At 38.0% G+C, this 21,267-nt stretch overlaps 1 protein-coding gene across 1 annotated transcript in view; it reads right to left on the bottom strand.

The window, feature by feature from the left end:
• Nucleotides 1–21,267, bottom strand: part of LAMA3 (laminin subunit alpha 3) — a 122,645-nt gene that overhangs the window by 50,567 nt on the left and 50,811 nt on the right. Inside the window, exons 18-32 of the mRNA XM_085319328.1 lie at nt 20,509–20,608; nt 19,543–19,699; nt 16,426–16,558; nt 15,323–15,465; nt 13,014–13,114; nt 12,754–12,907; nt 10,372–10,532; nt 8,092–8,200; nt 5,808–5,905; nt 3,304–3,469; nt 2,781–2,907; nt 2,569–2,708; nt 2,085–2,200; nt 1,347–1,558; nt 315–519 (exon numbers count right to left, since the gene is read on the bottom strand). Of these exons, the coding sequence (XP_085175454.1) occupies nt 315–519; nt 1,347–1,558; nt 2,085–2,200; nt 2,569–2,708; nt 2,781–2,907; nt 3,304–3,469; nt 5,808–5,905; nt 8,092–8,200; nt 10,372–10,532; nt 12,754–12,907; nt 13,014–13,114; nt 15,323–15,465; nt 16,426–16,558; nt 19,543–19,699; nt 20,509–20,608 (2,122 nt within the window). The remainder of the gene's footprint in view (nt 1–314; nt 520–1,346; nt 1,559–2,084; nt 2,201–2,568; nt 2,709–2,780; nt 2,908–3,303; nt 3,470–5,807; nt 5,906–8,091; nt 8,201–10,371; nt 10,533–12,753; nt 12,908–13,013; nt 13,115–15,322; nt 15,466–16,425; nt 16,559–19,542; nt 19,700–20,508; nt 20,609–21,267) is intronic.

The following is a 21,267-nucleotide window of genomic DNA, read 5'->3' as shown; positions in this document are numbered from 1 at the left end:
ATACAAGATGGACAAAAATTAGTGACTTACCCTGAGTAGCATGACAGGTCACTTGCAAATAGAAGTCATACYAAGGAATCCCAAATTCCACCATTAATTACCAGCACAAACCAAGTTTCCACTAAATAGTCCAGGCATCCTTGAAGCAGCTGAGTTCTAGCTGTAGGCTAGCACTGCTTAAACCCCTATTCATAAAAAACTGCCCACATCCCCTCCAAATACCTAAAGAATGAAGCAGATCACTCATGCATTTTTATAATGTACATTTTTTATATTAGTTATAAAATGAGTTTAATCCAATAATCCAAACTTACTTGCATTGTCCGTTGTTTTTATCACATTCTGGGCTTGCCATATTAACAACTCCTTTGTCTGAACAGTTGCAGTTTTCACAGCCAGCAAGAGGATGATAGCTGAAATAACGTTCCTTGCACACCTCACATTTTGGTTTCACCGTTTGGGGAGGGCAAATGCATTTACCAGTTACATCATCACAAAGACGCTGGCCACAGTTGCATACTAGGTCAAAGAAAATGTTGTATAAATTAATCATATCTCAATTTACAATGATCAAACATTATTGAGTCTGTGTACAAAACAAACAAACAAAACCATAAAGGACATAATTCTTTTCTCTCTTTCACTAGTTTTAAACTCAAGTGGCTTGTTTCACTGCAACAATTACAGTGATGTGAGAGTGACATGAACCAGGGTCATGCTAACTGTGTGACTGTGCCTGTTTCAAAGAGTATCTTGAAACTCTGGCTTTTTTCCATAGATTGTTTCCTTATATTCATCACAAGCATTATTATTTTTCCCCAAACTTCCAAGCATTAAACAATCAGTAGTTCTGGTATTAAGGACAACATTTTTACAGGCAGTGTTAATAAAGATTGAATACAATATGCGGGGAAGGCAACTGAGGAGTGTTGGTTTAATCTATTGGTCTGCTGATGCTATTAGGAATAATTTTATGTCCTTGATTATCTATGGAAAGTGTTGAAGGCTGAGATACAATAGTAATAGCTTGGAAACTATTTTGCAGTCAGTATAGAAAATTCCATTTGACTGGAAGAGTGGCAATACGGACTTTAATTAGTAAAACTGTAAGCCTAGTACACGTGATCAGACAATATATGTGAAGGCACACTTCACCTTAAACCAGGTATGTTTAAAGAGAATGGGATTACTTCTGCTAAATTGAAACCCACCTGAATCTAAGCTAGCTCACTCAGCTTCTCCCAGAATCAAGGCCTATACAGACAAGAGAAGCTGCAATACCTGGTCAGTGAAAACAGAGGATAAAGGTCAGGTCGGGTGCTGAATAAGTCAGGGCACATACTTACACTTGCAGAATGGAAATCCATAGTAGCCAGTCTGGCATCGACTACACCGACGACCAATGACATTCGGTCTGCAAATACACTGTCCTCCCATGGGGCTGCAAGAAGGGCTTGTGGCACCTGCTCTATGGCAATTACATGGCACTGCTCCATTATTGTAGAAAGCCACTAGTGACCTCACAGAATCCTTACAGAAGGCTGACGATCCTTCTGGGCTATTGAAATTAAAATATAAATCATGTAATGGCTTGGAAATTGTAATGTACATACTTCACAGTGGTTCAGTGAATAGGGTCCTGTCTTTAATAAAATTCCTTGACACAAGGACGGTATCCATACACATGCAGGGATATACTTTAATTATCATCAATAGTAATTGGCTTTGAACATATAGATAAGGGATTTTTTTTTCAAAGAAAGTGCATATATTAGTCATATCTGCTCAGGTATGCCAAGCAAAATACCAAATACCAAGGATGGAAATACCAAAGACAGAAAGATAATACAGATTTTCCTCTTTTGTACAATGAGCAATAAAGCTCTATCTTTACTTTTCATTTACAATAGAAAGTCATGGAAAGATGACTCATGGAATTTTAATGGGCCAGCATAAGCCATGAAAAGCATATTCATGCAGCACAGTGATGGGGATTTTACATAAGTTTCTCTAATATGGAGTGAAAACAGTATTAATTCAAAGCTTACTGACAAAGATTCAGTTTTTTAGAAAGTGATGCTTACTCAATATAAAAACTGTTTCCTCCACATTGGCTGATAAAATCAAACGACTTGTCCACAGTCTTTTTTTCAAGAATTTTGTAACTGTAGTTATCTGCTGGAACAACTAAGACATTTTCCTTGAAACAACAAGAAAACTGAATTTTACATTTCAGAAAGAAATGAGCTAAGGCATTTATATATTTAAATGTTGTTTCATTATTAGTTCTGGATTTTCTCACAAACCATAACATTTCAACTGAAAAAATAGTAAAATATATTTCATATCCTCCCCCCAAAGCTGTTACACTACAAGCAGTGCACATTAAAAGCAGAGTATTGTATGTTAAAAATTTAAAATACAAAAATAATGAACAAGATCCTAAAAATTTGAAACAGAAAATTCAAAAACAAATTCTGGCTTTCTGGCTTTCATCTTTGCACCCATTTCTAAATGAAGGTGAAACTGAGAAGAATATCTGCAGGTGTATTCGTGTAGTAATCTTACCAGAATGAGCATTTTTCCATGAGGTATCATTACTGTAACAGAGACCTCAGGTTCAGAAACATCAAGTTCAATCTGGCTTTCCGCTATCACCTGATCCCGACAGCCAGAGATATGAGGGCAGAATGAAGCATTGAAGGAGCCTAGAAGAGAAGATATTGCTTAATGTCCCAAAATGCTGAGAAAGGGAAGGGAAAATAAAGTTGGATGCTCACCTGACCATACGTGTCCTGCCTCCACACGCACTTGCACGGGGAACACTGGATGTGCTGGCTGATAAAAATGTACCACAAATACAYATCTGCCTACGTGGGGCACTCTTCCACTCAAAGTGATCTGGTTCTGCAGAAACAAGAACAGCTCTGGTAATATATTTGTTTTGTGAAATATATTTGCTTTTGTGTGTTTTGCTCTTCATTACCTATCTGCAATGAAAGAGAGAGTGCCTAGCATCTCTCAGGAGATTGACAACATTTTCCAAGAATATGGCATTATGTCTGTATGCTTCTGTTGGTTTGCATCCCAAGTATATCCTAATTCTTTCCTGCAGTCTGTCAGACTACTATGTGGTTTAGAAAGAAACTGGTATTTTTGTTTCTGCTTCTGTATATTACCTTTTTGGATTACTCAGTCTGTAGCATTTTGGCTATATCACATCATTAGGTTTTGATTCTCTATTTAACTTTTCTAATAACGTATTTTGTGACTTAGGAAACAATTTTTCAAAATATAAGGTACCTGTAACGATGTCAAAGTGACACCATTTACTGAGTAAGAAGGTAAAGGGGCACTCAGTGGATCATAGAGTATACTTCTCTGCACTTCGGAAATTTTCCCATCTCTGAATGCATCCAAAACCAAAGTCACTGGTGGAGTTTCATATACTGACGGAATGCATGTTGCACTAAAACAGAATTATATTAATTATTCTTGGAGTTTGGAGAATTTCTTAAGCATCATGAAAGAAAAACAGACAAATGGTAGAAGTTAATATATTACAATGTAATACAAATAATAATGCAATAATAACAGTTACTCTTCAGAATTCTATGTAAATGCTAAGAAAGTAGATGAAAACAAGATGTAGAAATTTAACTTACAGAGGAGAAAGTGTAAATTAATTGATTTTATTTACTCAAAATTTCCATAACCTGAACAGCTTCAATGGAAAAGATGAAGATAAAACACAGAAGGTAAAACAAAGGCAATCAAGAGTGTTTAAAAAACAGTTAAGTAAATTTTAATGAAACCAGTTAATTACACTCACCAAAATATTGAATTCTCAGTTCTACAAATATTTATGTACACGTATCCTTTAAACATGTAAGTTATCGCATGGAAGTCAATGCAACTACTCAAGCATTTAAAAGTTAAGTACACCCTTAAATATCTGTAGAATTGGAGCCAAAAAAAATAACAGTACTCCTTGAAAGCATCCCTATTCATCTGCTGCTGTGTTTAACTATTTCTCCCTTGCTATGTTTAATTCTGAAGATCTTGACTGGGAGAAATATGTTCTAAGACTGTTGGGGAAAATATTATTTGGGGTTTCATGCTGGTCACTTGTGGTATTTATTCACTTCTTGTAAGTACTGAACCAACAGTGATTAATCTTTATTCAAGAAAGGTCCAGCACTGGAATGGCCACTATGTTCCTGGGCCAGAATAGAGTTGTATTTGCCAAGGTTATGTGGAAACCACGTGCAGCAGCCACTTACAAAACTGTTAAACTGAGCCAAGGCTTTGAATCTTTCAATTTGGTGGACACTAACACATTCACAAAATTAAAAATACAGCCAAATAGGGCCTTTATAACACAACAGGATAAACATGAAACACTACACATTGGAACAGAAGCAAATATACCAAGAAATTGAAAGTCAAGTTAAATGTACATATTTTCATATTTGCTTTATTTTAAATCATGTTTTTCACCCAGTCTCTTTTACCCATTTTACTCAGAGTACAAATGCCCAAGAATACAAAATTCTTTTGGTGTGTGGACAAGCATTTCCTGTATTCAGTGCTAGAGAGCTAGTCCCTATAGTAAGACTCTGATCAGGAGAATTAAAGCTGAGAATCAACATTATGCATGCTTGGAAGCCAAGTACAGTCACATACTTTTATCCCATTTACTATCCAGATTTTTCCGCTTTCTATTTCAATTCAAACATTATATTAGAAGCTATCATCTGGAAAACTATCAGACGTAGTCACCAAATTCTGCCTCTCAAAATTTGTAAATGGCATTTACTCTTACTTTTTACTCATTTATTCTAGCCTTTTTCTTTTGCCAAATCAGTAGGAAAAAAAAAGCCTCATGACTAGATTCCCAAGGGATACTTAAGGAAGTGCAACGTGAATTGAGATCTCGGGCTCTCTAATTAGGAAGCTGCTCTCCAGCCCAAAGACTACTAAAACATATGGAGAGGGGAAGAGTTTCAATACAACAGAACAAGTGCTCTGCACAACCCAAAGAGATGTCACTCAACAATCAGAGACTCTACTCGGGAAGCGGAAAGTTCAGGTCCAAATCTTCTCAGTAAAAAAGGAGACATCAATGCAGGTCAACAAGCAGCATATGAGCGCTCTAATTACYAGTCCTATACTAATATAAAGGACTCCTCCTTTATGGATCACCCAGTACTGCTGTGCATGATGAATGTGGAGGGTACACCTACCATACAGACCCCACAATAAGATGGGCAGAGGAATGGCTTGTGTATGAGGTAGGGATTTACATGTTGAGGAGTTTGATACTGCCAAGTTGAGCTGGGGAATCTGTGAGTTTCAGACAGCTCAAAGGGCCTTCACCTCCCCACTCTAACAAAAATTAAAGCCATTTTGAAGCAGGTGAAGTGGTAACACACAGAATGAAACCTCAGATGGAACTGTAACCATTTCAGGTGTGGTAATTCACAACTTGCCACAGGAGTAGCAATGTCTTTCCAACTTGGACACCTTTCATATTGTATGGTATGTGAAAAAGTCATGTTTTCTAAGGCATCAGCACTGAACAGTTCAGACAGGTTAGGAAGAGACAAGTATTAACAGAATCCTGCGAAAAGACTGCCTCAATTAACACTAACATTTTAGCTTTTTACAAGTGCTACTTTATAACATCGGCTTACCAGTCATCCCTGAGTCACAGAGCAAAGGTTCATAATATCATTAGAATTTCATTTAGTCTGTCTTTCAATATCTTTTTCAGAAAAGACGAAGCATAACAACAAGCAAATTACCTTCTGCCATAGGTACTCTGGTAAGCAGCTATGCAGTGTACTTTAGGCTCTGTGTACTCTAGAGAAAAATCTTCAGCTGATATAATACAAATTTTGTGCTGAAAAATAAGCACAAGGCAAAAATAGCAATTAGTGTTGTAAATAACAGGACTAGGACTACAATGGGAGCTAAACTACTTTTAGCACAGAGATGTGAATTCAAACCCATGTTCTAGTATGGACTTCCCACACAATTTTGAATGTCACAATTTACTTATCTGCACCTGAATGTCTCAGTGTTTAATATCATGTTTCTGTCCTTCTCAGGGCAACGTTGGCTGTTGAGAGGTCAAATAGATCAAATTGTAAGGATACATATGACATAAGACTGAACAGAAGACCAGCTCGGTCAGAAGCTAGTCAGAATCTAGCCAAGGAGCATACAGTGCGGGAGAGAGAAGCCCTTATTAGTGACATTAAGGCTTTTTATGGATCCTGGGGAAATTCCTGAGCTTTCTGAAATGCAAGTACTAACAGTTGCTAGCATGAAGTCTTCAGGAATGAACTTCAGTGAAGCTAGGATTTCTTCCAGTAGATTCAGAACTCATCTTAAAAGCCAACGAAACTTCATATGGGGTTTGGAACACTTGAACAAATGAAGCTGTGATAATTTTGCTATAGCCATGGTTGCCTAAGTATAAAAGACAAGGCTTGTTGGTAAGCACAACAGCTTGTACTACTGAACTGCACTTACAAAATACACTCGTGCATGAACTACTTGAAAGGAGATAAAATGTCTGATAAGCAGAAAGATAACTAATACTATGTTATTAATATAAATTAAAACTGCATGGGAAGAAAGCATTAATGTACAAAGTGATCCAGTTTAGAAGCAGGTCTTTCATGAGCTCAGGTTGTGTTTCAGCAGAACTGAGCAGGGAATATAAAGCTTTATAGGGAGTAGGGAATTTATAACCTAGAAGGCAGATGCTAAAAAATTCTTTTCTTGAGCAGCAAGCATTGTGCCTATCTTGCCTGTAATGACCCATGTGACTCCAGCCCACAGCAGCAGAACAAGAGTAGTCTCTGAAACTCTGAACTCTCTCAGTTATAGCAGCTAAAAAGTTTGTGTGAACCATTGTCTGGGACAGATAGCTCATACGCATCAGCCTAAGATGAAGATCATCAGTCTGTAAGAGCCCTTCTTGAATGCAGGCTACACATTTATTTTCTTCCCCTTTGCTATTTAGATAGCAAATTTGGGATTTCTAAATTCCAAAATTGGGGATGGTTCCCCTTTGTCCTTCTGTTCATCTACGTAAGAGGGGGTTATATGAGGATCTTTAACTCCAAAACTGCTGAGATACTAACTCCGTGGTCACATTAGCACAGAAGTTCTTTTTCTCCCCTTCCTTCTGTGTTTTGCTAAGCGCAGTCTTTACATTTAACACAGGGAAATAGCACTTCCTGTATCTCAAAAGAATATTCAAATTTATCTGGTAGCAAGTTTATTCTGAGAATGAAAGTTAGAATTTAGACATAAAAATAAAAACTCTCTTATTGTAAGAGACTTACATATGTGGAGATACAGCCTAATAACATCAACATCTTTTGGACATGGATCTTGTTAGCACAGCAGTCACTACAGTGAATTACAGACAATTTGATTGGTACTTGTTAATACCGAGCACTGCCTCATGAGAGGAAGAAAGCATGTATCAACTGTCATTCCTAATAGTTCCATGTAATTTCTCTGTGTTTATAACTGCATTTCTACTGTGGATTTTAATCAAGTACAAAAACAGCATTGTTTCTTGCGTTTCTAAAATAGAAAATACCAAAACAACTTGGATGAAAAATCAATGTCCAGAAAAATATATTACTGGTGTATCCAAAAGATGGCCATGAGTATGGCCATGAGTACATTCAAAGTATTTAAAAGTCCTGATATTTCAAAAATGAATGCATTAATTACCTCGGATTTTGTAAGAGACCCAGGAAACTCCCATATGAGTTTTGAAGATGAAAAAAAAAAAAAAGTGAGAGATACAGGAAAACAAGTATAATTATGAAGAATAAAAGCTACCCAAAGACTTTTCATTTAAACTTTACATGTAGAAAAGATAAATTCCATTTATCCTTGAAACTGAGTGCTGAATCAGTATTCCTTGAATATACGCAAATCAACATCTTCAGAAAAATCTTTCACACAACTTTACCATAGAACATGTGAACAGATGGAGAAAGGTATCTACCTTCTTGGGGAAAAAGCATTACAAAAAGGGAAAAGAAAAAGGAAACTTACCAAAAGAAAATTAATTGACGATGCCTTAAGATGTATCTTTGTATCTGCTAGAAGGTCATAGATTGCAATGCGATTCCTATCATCAACTACAACACTGCGACAAAGGAAACTGCAAGATATAAAGCAGAACTAATAATTAGCCTCCTGATAATGGCAGTTCCAACTGGTACTCAGTTGCCTTGCTTTTGGCTAGCCTCACCACTGCTGCCTAGCCATTCTGCTGGACGGTGGGTAATGATTATCTTTGGCTACTGGTGAACACAGCATCCTCACTGATGAGACAAAGGGAGTACCAGGTAAAAAACACTACTTGCCCTTTGTAAGTGGACCTACCCAGAGTCCAAACCTCCAGACTTCAGTTCATACCTCCATTTGATCTCCTACTGTAAGTAGGATGTGAAAAGAGAGACACAAACACATATTACCTGCACATGTTTCCAAGCTATGTAGTATGTCTTGTAACACTCTGTGCCTAGTCCATCCTCTTTGAGGTGCCAGGGCTGCTGCATCCCTCTGCTGCCACACACTGTTCATGGTGTGGATCAGCAACTATCACCCCCTCAATGGCAGCTGGGTAGTTCTTCACCTTTGGAAGCTATTTATCCCGTGAAATAATCTTTAATAAAAGTGAAAAAATGCAGATCTACCTCTTACTGATTACCTTTTATTGGCTGTGCATCTATGGTAAAGACAAACGTATACAAAGAGGAAGAGTCTTGCCAAAGGCTTCAGATGCTGCCTTGTGAAGGGAACATGATCTCCACACCTTCCCAAACGTGGCAACAGGCTGCACTTTTGCTCAAAAGGTGGAATTCATAAAATGCGCTAATTACTTATTTGTCTAGTTAATCTAGCCAGCATTTTGTGGGTGAGAGGCTGTAATCACCATACAGTTCTTTCTCTATTTCTCTACTTGGAATCAGAGCATATGAAATTCTTACTCATCTTCAGAGCACAACTCAGAAATATAGGGCAAAGGACATTTAAGACAGAAATACAGCTGCCTTATTTGTGATTCACCAAAAGCTAAGCAACTTAGTAAGTCAGTGAATCTGGAATTTGTTCTCTTGTAATGTTTTATTGGGAATAATCAAGCTCAAGGAGCTGTAAATAGGCATGTACGCTTTAACTGCATRTACTTCAGTAAATGGTCTCTTGACTTTTATTTTTTAAAAGTCCAGCTCAGGAAAGATGACACAGCAACTTACCTGCAATGTAATCTTTAACGTCCTGCAGAATGGCAGCAGAAAGGATTTACTGCATTGTTACATAAAATAGCAAGGAGTTTCTTTGTATTTTCATGAGAAAGTTCTTAGCACATCATATAAACAAAGAAATATATTCAAAATTAGCCAACAAAAATGTGCTGAGAAAAAAAGCAATAAACTGGAAGCTTTATAAAAAGTGCTTTGGGATTCATAAAGTCTTACATAAAAGGCTAAAATAAGATCTTTCTCCAGTAATAACCTGATAAGGTCACTGCTTTCACTGCTTCATATAGCTCTGTTCTGTATCACAAACATGTTCATGCAAATGATTTTTCTTACAAGGCAGTTTCCCCCCAAATACCACTAAGCCTCCAACATGTCAGACACATAGCTCAGGAAAAAGGGATGCATGTAAGCAGTCCTCTGGCACTGGGTATGCTCAACCAAAGACATAAACATCTGTAGGGTCACAATCATAATTTGAGTCATCTGCTGAAGTATGCAAGTGTCCCACTCAAGAGAGAAAAAATCTCTCCTGCAGTAACTTCAGTAGTCAACAAGGATAAAGAACCATACAGCTTAGACACTGTCTACAGCCTAATAGCTTGAGAGGATGGCTACACTGAGAATTACAGGGAAACCTTTCTAACCTTTTTTCAGCAACTCCTGTTAGAAAAGTGGGAATACTCTTGTAAACTGGCTGCTACTTTTTTATAGCTAAAGCCCTCAGACATGTTCTCAACTAGACAAGTACATGCATATGTAGCCAATAGAAGGATATGCTGCCAGTGGACTCTGAAATTAACAGTTCATAAGGGGTTATGAGTGTATACAAAAAAGTAACTCTTTGTATAGGAAAACAGTTTGCTAAAGCAGCAGCAATATTAAATGTTCTGATGGCACAAACAAGAGGGAAATGAAAAGGTGTATTATACYCCCCAGGGGATCATATATTTACTTTTAAATTACACTGAAATTTGAACAAGCTTTACAGTGAAATGCATTCCAATATACAAAAAATATGTCTTGAATGGTTATTTAACCATTTAGTGATTACTTCTGAAATTCTTACCTGTATTTACAACTGTATATGTTCACTCTGCCTTCGGTGGCAGGTCCAGGATTATTTACTATCACCTCAGCAGTGTATAACTGATCTCCTTCATTGGCATATTCAAAAACCAGAACATAGCGACCGACTTGAGGAACATTTATGGTCATCTGTAAACTGACCTAGGTCAAGTATCATCAGAAAAAAAAAAACTCTTTAGATTTTTCACCCTGTTTCTTGCAGGAAACTCTCTTTGCCTGGCCTGCAAGCCAACCAGTCTGCACTAGTCCAGTGCCAATCTTGTATTGCTGCAGCAAAAGACAATCTAGTTTTGCAGAAGAGAAGCAGTGCTTATAAACACCACTTTGTCTGCTAAATAGAGGTAGGAAAATTCATGAAACAAATACCATAAAACAGTTCTAGGAAGGTGGTAAGATAAGCCTAGGAAATTATATTATATATTATTATTTATATTCCTTGTAGGGACTAGCAGCGAGGAAAATTAAATGACAAATACTAAAATTTTGTAGGCTACTGAATTATCACGCCCATCTCTAAGCTAACTTAAATAAAAAATACAAACTGATGCTATATCTCCACTGAGAAAAAATATYTCCAGGAACACAATTCCCACTACAGCTATGCTGCGTTTTGATTCCTTAAAAAGAGGGAAAGTGTCTTCATTATGAAATAGTCAATGTCACTTTCTGAAGCATCAAGTTTTTCTTTGAGTTTACCCGTACAGATTGGTTAAAATCAGATTTGATGCAAAATATTTTGAAGTAGTTGCRTGAAAAATGCTGTAGTTACAGAGATTTTTGCTACAGATTGCTATATAATTCTTTTGAACTTTAAACTGTTTTTCTCAGTATTGCCTTAGTCTAGGAACATCTAAACATGCAAATAACTCTGACAACAGTTACCTTGACTTCATTGCAATTATTCATACCAGTAAGGTTTTGCACATGCATCAGTGATGAAGCATCAGGGCCTTTGGCATGTAAGGGTTCTTGTTGTAGTTAGTATTTTTGAAAGCAACTGTCAGAGCACCATAATAGAGAGCATAGTCATTTTACATGTAATTATCAGGTCCTTGATTAAATATCTTATTTTTACCAATCACATTTCTAATATAATTTTTCATTTGATAACACATTTCTCTTTCAACGGACCTACAGTAGTGGCAAAATTGCTTCTGTTTGCTTTTTCCAGTAAAGAAAATATTTTACGTAAGTATAGCTATTTAAGAAACCAAAACATGATCACAGAATCACAGAATRGTTAAGGTTGGAAGGGACCTCTGGAGATCTTATAGTCCAATCTCCCTGCTCAAGCAGGGTCAACTAGAACATATTAGACAGGGTTGCATCCAGGTGGGCCTTGAAGATCTCCAGAGAAGGAGACTCCACAACCYCTCTGGGCAACCCGTGCCARYGCTCTGCCACTTTCACAGCAAAGAAGTTTTTCCTCATATTCAGGCAGAACTTCCTGCGTTTTGGTTTGGGCCCATTGCCTCTTGTCCTGTGGTGGGCACCACTGAAAAGAATCTGGCCCCGTCCTCTTGACACCCTCCCTTAGGGTATTTGTAGGCATTGATAAGATCCCCTCTTGGTCTTCTCTTTTCCAGGTTAAACAGACCCAGCTCTTGCAGCTTCTCCTCGTAGGAGAGATGCTCCAGCCCTCTACCTATCTTYGTAGCCCTACGCTGGACTCTCTCCAGTAGTTCCACGCCTCTCTTGCACTGGGGAGCCCGGAACTGGACTTGGCACTCCAGATGTAGAGGGGGAGGATCACTTCCCCTGACCTGCTGGCTTGACCCATGATACCAGTGCTCTTCTTGGCCACAAGGGCTCATTGCTGGCTCACAGTCAACTTGGAGAAGGACTCCTAGGTCTTAGGAGCACTCCTAGGCAAAAGCCTTGCTCAARTCAAGGTATACAACATCCACTGCTCTCCCTTCACCTRCCCAGCTGGTCATGCCATCATTGAAGGCTATCAGATTCATTAAGCAGGATTTCCCCTTGGTGAATCCATGCTGACTACTCCTGATCACAGAGTGACATATTTACACTATTACTGCTGATAAATCATTACGCCATTTCTGCCACAGCTAGACAGTATACTGAACAAGACAGGATCCCCAAAGCAGAGAGATTTCACGAAAGTATATTCATAAAATATTTTTGTCAGAATGAAATGCCCACTCTACTCACAGCTATAGATCTGCCTATATTGATCTGTCTATACAGAGCTGCGTAAAATATGGAACTTGGCTCAGAGTCTGTTTTAGAGATGAGTTAGAGATTTGCAAATGCAGAGCTATGGATCTGCAACCTTTCTAGCTCAGTAGGTTTACAGCTAACAGTACATATGGGACTGTTCAGAACTATGCAGGAATCTGACCTCTCTTCCGCTGATAAGGGACATCAYGGGATGATCAGGAGTTGGCTGTCGAACAGGTATTTTTTTGTATTCTCCCCCATTTGTGAAATATGCTGCTTCTGAACCAAGGACACAGGAGAATCTGCCCAATGGCAAGTGCTGATAAAGTAAGCAGCTTAAAAAAGAAAAACAAAATACAGGATTATTATTGTTATCAATTACAGTAGTATAATAATAAAATAATCCAAGGCAAAAGTTTATTCTGTAGCATATATACTAACTTCTCAGTCGAAGCACGTCCTGAATAGGTGCAAGGTTCAGTAACTTGTAACTGCAAGATGGATGCTTCAAAATAATCACTAGGTAACAGCACCATATAATCCTAAGAACAAAGAATACAACTAATGCAAGATCATGCAGAAAATTACAAAAGGAATATCTCCAGACTTTCATAGTGTAGCAATGATCATGATCAAYGTCAGTAATGATTGTTGGAGGATATCTGCAAGACGCATATGCATTTGTTGTTGTTATATGTGGCAATAACACCATAACATGGCTCAGTAATTCTAATTATATCTTCATAGAGATGAGATGAAGGCAGCTGCACTGTGAGCAGGGAATCTCTGCAGCCACTCTACCATCATGTTTTGTACTAAACAGTGCTTGTACAGGAGCCTCCCCACCATATCTGTGCCTGGCAAAAGCTCCAAGGCAAGGGCCTCTGAATCTAATAGCACAGGCCCCTGTTGCTTAAACTTTAAGCTAAGAAACACAGATCTCCTACTGCGAGGCTGTGCCTTGCAGACTTAAAAGCCTCTAAGTGGTCCAGTCACTAGAAGGCATGAGCTTTAGCTGCTTAAACAGTTTAGAACACAAACCTGGCTCCGCAGAGTTTTCACTCATGCCTGCAATTTACATGCATACAATCAGCTATGTTTGACTCTGCAAGGGAGATGCACATATCCCAGCTGCCTATATGAAAACATYTCAGATATTTCAGAAAATGMTATATTTTTGCTCTASCTTTCCYACTTAAATCAACACATTAGAGTTTATAAAAACTTTTATCATGAAAAACAAGCATGTTGGGTTAAGATCATTACCAAATTCTTTTTAAAAGGTGTTAGTAGACTCATAGAATCGGTAACGTTGGAAGGGACCTCTGGAGATCATCTAGTCCAACGTCCCCACTCAAGCAGGGTCACCTAGAGCATGTTAGACAGGGCTGCATCCAAGCAGGCCTTGAAGATCTCCAGAGAAGGAGACTCCACAACCTCTCTGGGCAACCTAGTCCAGTGCTCCAACTCTCTCCCAGTAAAGAAATTCCACCTCATGTTCAGACAGAACTTCCTGTGCTTCAATTTTTGCCCATTGCCTCTTGTCCTGTCACATGGGACAACTGRAAAGAGTTTGGCCCCATCCCCTTGACACCCTCCCTTCAGGTACTTATCCACATTGATAAGATCCCCCCCTCAGTCTTCTCTTCCCCAGGCTGAAGAGGCCCAGCTCTCGCAGCCGTTCCTCAGAGGGCAGRTGCTCCAGCCCTCTGATCATCCTCGTAGCCCTATGCTGGACTCTCTCCAGTAGCTCCATGTCTCTCTTGTACTGGGGAGCCCAGAACTGGACACAGTACTCAAGATGAGGCCTCCCCAGGGCTGAGTRGAGGGGCAGGATCACCTCCCTCGACYTGCTGGCAACACTCTCCCTAATGCACCCCAGGAGACCATTGGCCTTCTTGGCMACAAGGGCACCTTGCTGGCTCATAGTCAACTTGTCTTCTACCAGCACTCCCAGGTCCTTCTCTCCAGAGTAAAGAGAAGGCAGAAGAAGGTAGAGAAAGAGGCAGAATAACTACTGCCAGTTTCAGCAAGAAAAATGTATGCAAACGCTCTAGTAACATTTTACATGGTATTCAACAAATTTAGCAAAGCCCCAGACTTGATGACTAATGACAGTGGCTACTCATTAATGCTAAATAATATACAAATGTATTTCTGTATGATATCTTTGTGATCATATATTTTTAAGATTCTTGATAAATGATCACCTGAAACATTTTGTCTTTTTATCGTAATTTCTAAGAATTGCTGTCACAGATAATTTTTCAATTTTTTAATGAGTAAAAAAACTTCATTACCTTTGGTAATGAAGGAAGGACAGTAACATTCAGAAAGTGACCTGCCAATTATGCAGCCCATCTTATAATATTTTTCTGAGGAATCTTTGCTAAGAAACTAAGGGCTTGATCATCTATGACTAAGCCAAGCTTTAGATATGTGAGAATTACAAATTTCTGTGAGCTTTTGTGCTCAACCAATTGAGCTTCATATTAACATTATTTTTTCCTTTGAAGGTATAGATTCCAGTTAGATTGAAAGCCTGTATTAAATTTTAATTAAAAATTAAAGTAGRTAAAATTCAGAAGAAAAGAGGCAAAATTGTAAATTTTTATAATGATATTCTGCTGCTGTACTCTTTTCATTAATACTGAATTTCAAYCCCTTGTAGTGTTTTTCCCAGCAAATACCTCCAGAGCAATACTATTGTACACGCTTCAAGTGTTTGTTTTCTACAATTGTTTTCTTACCAAGAGGACTTCCTCTGCCATTATACTGACAATCCATGTGCCTGGAACCAGGGAGAAAGGTTCTGTGAAGCTTTTTCCTGGAATTGTGACAAAAGCTGGCTCCTTGCTAGGTGGGAAGACAAATTCTTTGCTCTGAGTAGTCCCTGTCAGCAAAAACATAAAAGTAAAAACACAAGGGACTTTGTAAAATGTCTCCGCTAACGTAGTGCTCAAGAGAGWTGATTTTGCCTGTTAAATTTGGTCTAACAGGAGCTGATCAGTGCTCCTCCTTCAGTATGCACTAATAATGTCTCCTACAACACAAAGCAAGCTACAGAGCTATGCAGTTACTGTCCTCTTTGTTCTTTTTAGTCTAGAGTACATTGGTTCAGAAAAGTAGAGTTCTTCCCCTGCTATGACTAGTTTTGCAGAGTTCTGAAATGCTCACTTCATTTTCCACTATTTCCATTCTATCTGTTTCTGTGCTGACTCATGATACATCCAGCTGATGCAGACCTGCATCAAAAACTAAGTTTTGTCTCTTCCAAGTTAMTGAAAGGATCTATGACTAAACTGCATTCACTCCCACAGAATATACTGAAGGTAGGTATAATAAGAGATAATTCTGAATATAGATTTGATATTTCTTTACCACTCAAAGGATCCGGAGTACTTATTTCTTGTCAGGGCCCCAAACCTCAATCAATGACATCAAATGTTGCTGAGAGCTAACTTTGTAGATTGAGTTCATCATTAAATGAATATTACATGGAATGGAGACAGAAGCCACCTTTAAACTGAAATACTAAAGGCAACTAAATGAAGATAAGCACTGTCATTCCTTCATTAAAAGCTTCTTAAAACCTACAGTTCTGAGCTTTCAGATGCAGAACTGAAAGTATTGGATTTGGCAAGCATTCTTTTAAAAGTGATTAATACTGTAAGCAGAGGCTTCATGCAAACACAGCCACATCATTTACAACAAAATATATCAGCAAAAGCACAAAAACAGTGACACTGTTAAAAAATGCATTTTAAGCAGCATATTCRACTCAGCTGCAGCTCAGAAAGGCTTCTCTGATCTAGCATTCATCTGTTCTGTTGTGCTGTTAAGTTGTACCTACCTGTTTCAGGCCGAGATTGCCAAGCAGATATGCGGCCAGGTAATGTTGCACTTCTGGAGTTAATATATCTCAGGATAATGCGAAATAAGTAAAGGTTTGATTTTTCCACATTCAAAGTTATCCTCACTTCATTCTGTAAAAGGGAGGTTAATAAACAAAAACAGCCGTAAAGTGCTGAATAGAGAAACAGCTGGAAGCCATGCAAGCACCATACTATATTCCTACAAGAAAAATACACATGCAGACAAGGATATAGTGGAATGGCAATATCAGTGTATGACAGATGAAGACAGGTAAGCCTAGTGAGAAAATTAATTCACTTACAAGTATAATTAGTGCCAAAATGTTTTCCCTCAGCAATTGAGATCTTCCCTTTAGAGCTTTTTGAACCCAGGCTGACATAGCGGAGGACTAGGTGGAAGAGCTTAGGGGAAGCCACAGTGACAGGTACAACCACCCCTGGCTGGCAAAAATAAAAAGAAAGGGGAAAAGGAGGAAAGGAAAAGTGTATTATTTGTTACGAGCACCCAGAGAAAGAAAAACCGTTTGGCAAAGACAAACTCTGTAACGGAAAAGAAAGACTTGAGCAGCTTACAAAAGAATATAGAACAAAACACTCCTGTGAAATAAAACCCTTTATTGAGGAATGGTTYATCCAGAGAGACATGGAAGGCTGAACTAAGATGCACGTTGATATTGCACCTTGAAACACTGACAATATTTTACTGCTACTCTCCCCTCCTGTGCCTTAGAGGAGACATATGGTATCAAGGGCCATCCATACCCCCGGATTCCTGAGCAATAGGCCAGAATCATTGACACATATCTCAGAGCATGCAGATGCCTCAAACACTGCAATTTCTTCTGCTCCTCCACTAGCTCCCTTAGTCTGTTAGAATTGTGATACTCTGTCTCTTGACTGCCATCTCTTGAACTGCCTCAACCATTGACTGGCAGTGCTGCCCACAGAAGACAGAAGTCACCTARCCCATTATTCAGAGTTTGCAGAACAATAGTGTCAAGGAGAGAAATTTACTCAGAGACATCTTCAAAGGTTGGTGATGAGTTAGGAAAAGATATGCTTGGTGCAACCTCGAGGGTTTGACTTCCTTCTTCCCATTCTGATAAATCTCCCTTCCTCAAAGTTCACTCATCACAATACCCTCTCTGTCCTGTTCCAAGACGCCTGAGATATCGTAAGCTCCCCACCATCATGGTCAAATTCAGCTTCCCCAAAAGCACACAGGTTCTYTAAATTCCACACCTTTGAGAACTGAGCACAAAGCTTTTTCTTCTCTTATACCATACAAACACTAGACAAATGTTAATACAAGCTGATACAAATGCTAGATTGAYAGCTTTTATATACTTTGAATGTATATTCTTAAATTGATCTTCATTGTAGAGACTTTTATTTTCTTACTAGAAAAGCAAAGCAGAAAGCAAAAACTGACCTAGGACAGATGACAGGGTTGAGAGATGTACAAAGACTAGATAGTAAGATCTAGTGGATCACAGAAGGGCAGCAGAACAGAACAGAAATTTTGGACAAGTAGGGGATGATTTTACAATTGTTGTTTTAAATGGAGAGAAATGACTGTTGAAGGGAATAAAGATCAGATAGGCACTGGAGGACATTTGTACAATACATAACAACAAAAAAGAAAAGGCAAAGGAAATTAAAAAACACGCTTCAGAAGGCTTAACAAAATGGTTTCTATGCATTTTCTGGGAAGTCTAGAAGACAGGTGAAGGGAAGAAAAGAAGATACATATGAGGAGTGATGGATGAAGAAGTGTTACACCTTTGCTTCAAGCAAAGGCAGGAAGTGGGAAGAATTTGTTCTCCAAGCTCTGCCACAAACTCAGACAGCTTTGGCCTTTCAAACATTCCTTGAAATTAAGAATGTGAAACTATCTCCGTAATGCAAGGATCTAACCGTAGAGGCTGGCAATTACTTATATGAGTGAAAAGCTTCAGTCACTTGAGCACAGTAACACACACTTTTAAAGATCTGCAGGATTGTAGATTAYGCCCTTTCACTACCTATGCCAGCTAGATATGAAATGCAAAAAGCAGCATAGTTAGAAAACAGAAGTTTGGAAATCACAGTTGTTAAATGTTGCCTTCTGTGAACGTAGAGTAATTCTGAAGAGCCAACAAAACAAACTCTGGGATAAAAAAAGACAGAAAAGAACAAAGAGAAAAAAGTGAAAAATGAAGAGCAAAAAGGAAATTACTATGCTTGCACAAGGCACAAGCTTCTAGTTTACAAAGGCTGGACACAACAATACCCTGGGACTAGAAAATCTAATCAGCATCAAACTGATAACAAAGTATTACTTTTAAGAAGAGTGAGCAACTGCCATTACCGCTAAGACTTGCTGTTCTAATATCCTAGTTCCCTTGCTCAGTAACTCAGTCAAAAGTCAGATAGATCCGTTCTCATACAATTAAATTATGCTGACTTTCTTCCTTTAACGTATTTAATTTATTTATTCCTTCTGCTGTTGTCTACTTTATTTCTAGACTGTCCGGAAACCAGAGATGTTGCCTATATGCTCCTGCTCACATCCTATTTTACTGAGTTATAGTTTGGCCTTTTTGCTGCGAAGTAAAGGTGTTGCTCCTAAAAAAGCTGATGCCTTTCTCTCCCTTGCCCAATAAAAACTGCAAGTGTAAGAAGGATTCAGGAACAGGGTTGTGATGATGCCTGGGAATCAAATAGACACAGACTACTGCAGTAATTCAAATCATTTAGCCAAACATTAACTTTCTAGTGTTTCTGCTGTTCTTGGCATAACAAGAATTTCTGCATTTAGTATTATACATTTTAAAGATATCTTTTGTTTAATCTCATGGCAAAATGCATATTTCTCTTACAGACACACACACACGCACACAACTCTAAGAATGTCTCTGAAGAATATGTATTTGCAGTAACAACTCACAACAATACTAACACTCACTAACCCAAGCCAAACTGTTGAGATTAATGAGATCTTGACATTTTTTTTGATTCCTTCATGACCTTGCGCACACATAGCAGTACTATAGAAAACACATCCCAAAGATTGTGTTTTTAACCAAAAAGCCCAGATCCAATTACCAGCTTACYTGTATAGAGGACATCCGGGCATATCCTCTCCAACTGAAGCCAGGAAATTCTTCAGGATCATAACCAAACCGAATTCCTCTTCCTTTGACAGTAGTACCATCTTCAATCTCAAACTTCATGTGGTGCAGATCAGGGAAAAAGTAGTTTTTTTCAGGCCTTACCAAGAGAAAAATAACATTCAAGGTCTATACCTTTTCTCTGAATCTTTTAATTTTTGCTCTTACTTGGGTAGTTTTTGCCAGTATAAAATACAAGTTTAACTACTGACTGAACCTCTGATACTAATTTTGGAAGGACATTTTAYACAACCAAACTAAGTTACATCACTCAACAGCCAACCCAAATTCATTCTGATATGAGCTCTCATTTCACCTGTATGTAAGCTAATAAAGCCTGATGAATGTCTGACATTTCTACAGTTTGTTACCTGACTATCACCTCTACATCCAGCATTTTGGTCTGTCTCATTACTCAGATTAGCAAGAAGTTTCCATCCACCATTGTAATTTGAATGAATTACCAATCACTATATGGTCTACCTCAAAGAGAAGGAAGCAACAAAAGGGAAGTGGTCTACAGACCACAAAGAAATCCTTATAGCGTTTATAAATTCCTGACAGCAGATAAGATGGATGTAATGAGAATTCTCTTTCCAGTWACATTCTCTTTTCAGATAAAAAGCTGTACCTTTCTTATAGAGCTCTTGATGAATATAGACATATACAAATATATGCAATGCTATTGAAAAATAGCTACTGGCTATTTAAGAAAACAAATTAAAAATATATACATAAAATATTAAAATAACAAAATTGTCAAATAAAAAGAATCAATAAATAATATCACAATTGCCTGGCTTATATATCAAGAAATCCAGAACTTCCTGTGAAAAGAAAACAAGGAACTCAAGGGCATTTTAAAAAGACTGTTTTGAAGCATGAGCTGTTTGCTACAGCTAAACTCACTCCTGACAGGCCATCCCCACAATGTGTTCTCTGCATTGGCAGACACCCAAGGGTTCAGCACACACAGAACTGATGGATCCTCCAACATCGCATTGACAGCCTGTCAAGCAAAGAACAGAAGCCAAATATCCCATCTGAAATAGTGATAAATATTATCAAAAAACCATATCTCGCTTCCTCTACTTAAACACCATTATCCACTCATTTCCTCCTTCTGGAGTCCTYAGACTCCCTCTAGAGTTTTTCAAACACACAGTAACACATGTGCATAAACTACTACTATTCCTAGATTCTCATGTCTGTGTTTGTTTTCCATTTAATGTGACAAAAGTCAAWTTTTTWAAAAAAATCACTAGTAGTAAACCATGCCACATTTATTATATCCTGGATTAAGTTCTGAAGGACAGCCTTCAAATGTTCTGCTCAATAGGACAGAATTYCTATGGCAATAGCAAGCTAGTAACTTATTTTTCAAAAAAGGGGAAAAAATGTTTAGCAAATATGTGTAAGATGTTAATTTTTGAGAGTCTAGTACCACAATATTTAATTTACTTTACAAAAATTACACACAACAAAAATATATGTATTTACATAATATAATATACATAATCTTTAATAAGTATTGGACAAGAATGTTGAAAGTCTTGTTACAGAAGACAGGATCTTTGGCATAAAATAAGGAACATGTCTAATAATGAGGTATAATGTGTCATACTAAGGCAGAAATATGTCTGGGTTAAAAATTTCAAAACTAAGTCA

Source organism: Rhea americana, unplaced genomic scaffold (genome assembly GCF_003343005.1).
Source record: "Rhea americana isolate MKP2758 unplaced genomic scaffold, rheAme1 scaffold_58, whole genome shotgun sequence".
In the NCBI taxonomy this organism is placed as follows: domain Eukaryota; kingdom Metazoa; phylum Chordata; class Aves; order Rheiformes; family Rheidae; genus Rhea; species Rhea americana.
Note: the sequence above shows the minus strand (reverse complement) of the source record. Positions and strands in the feature narration are given on the sequence as shown.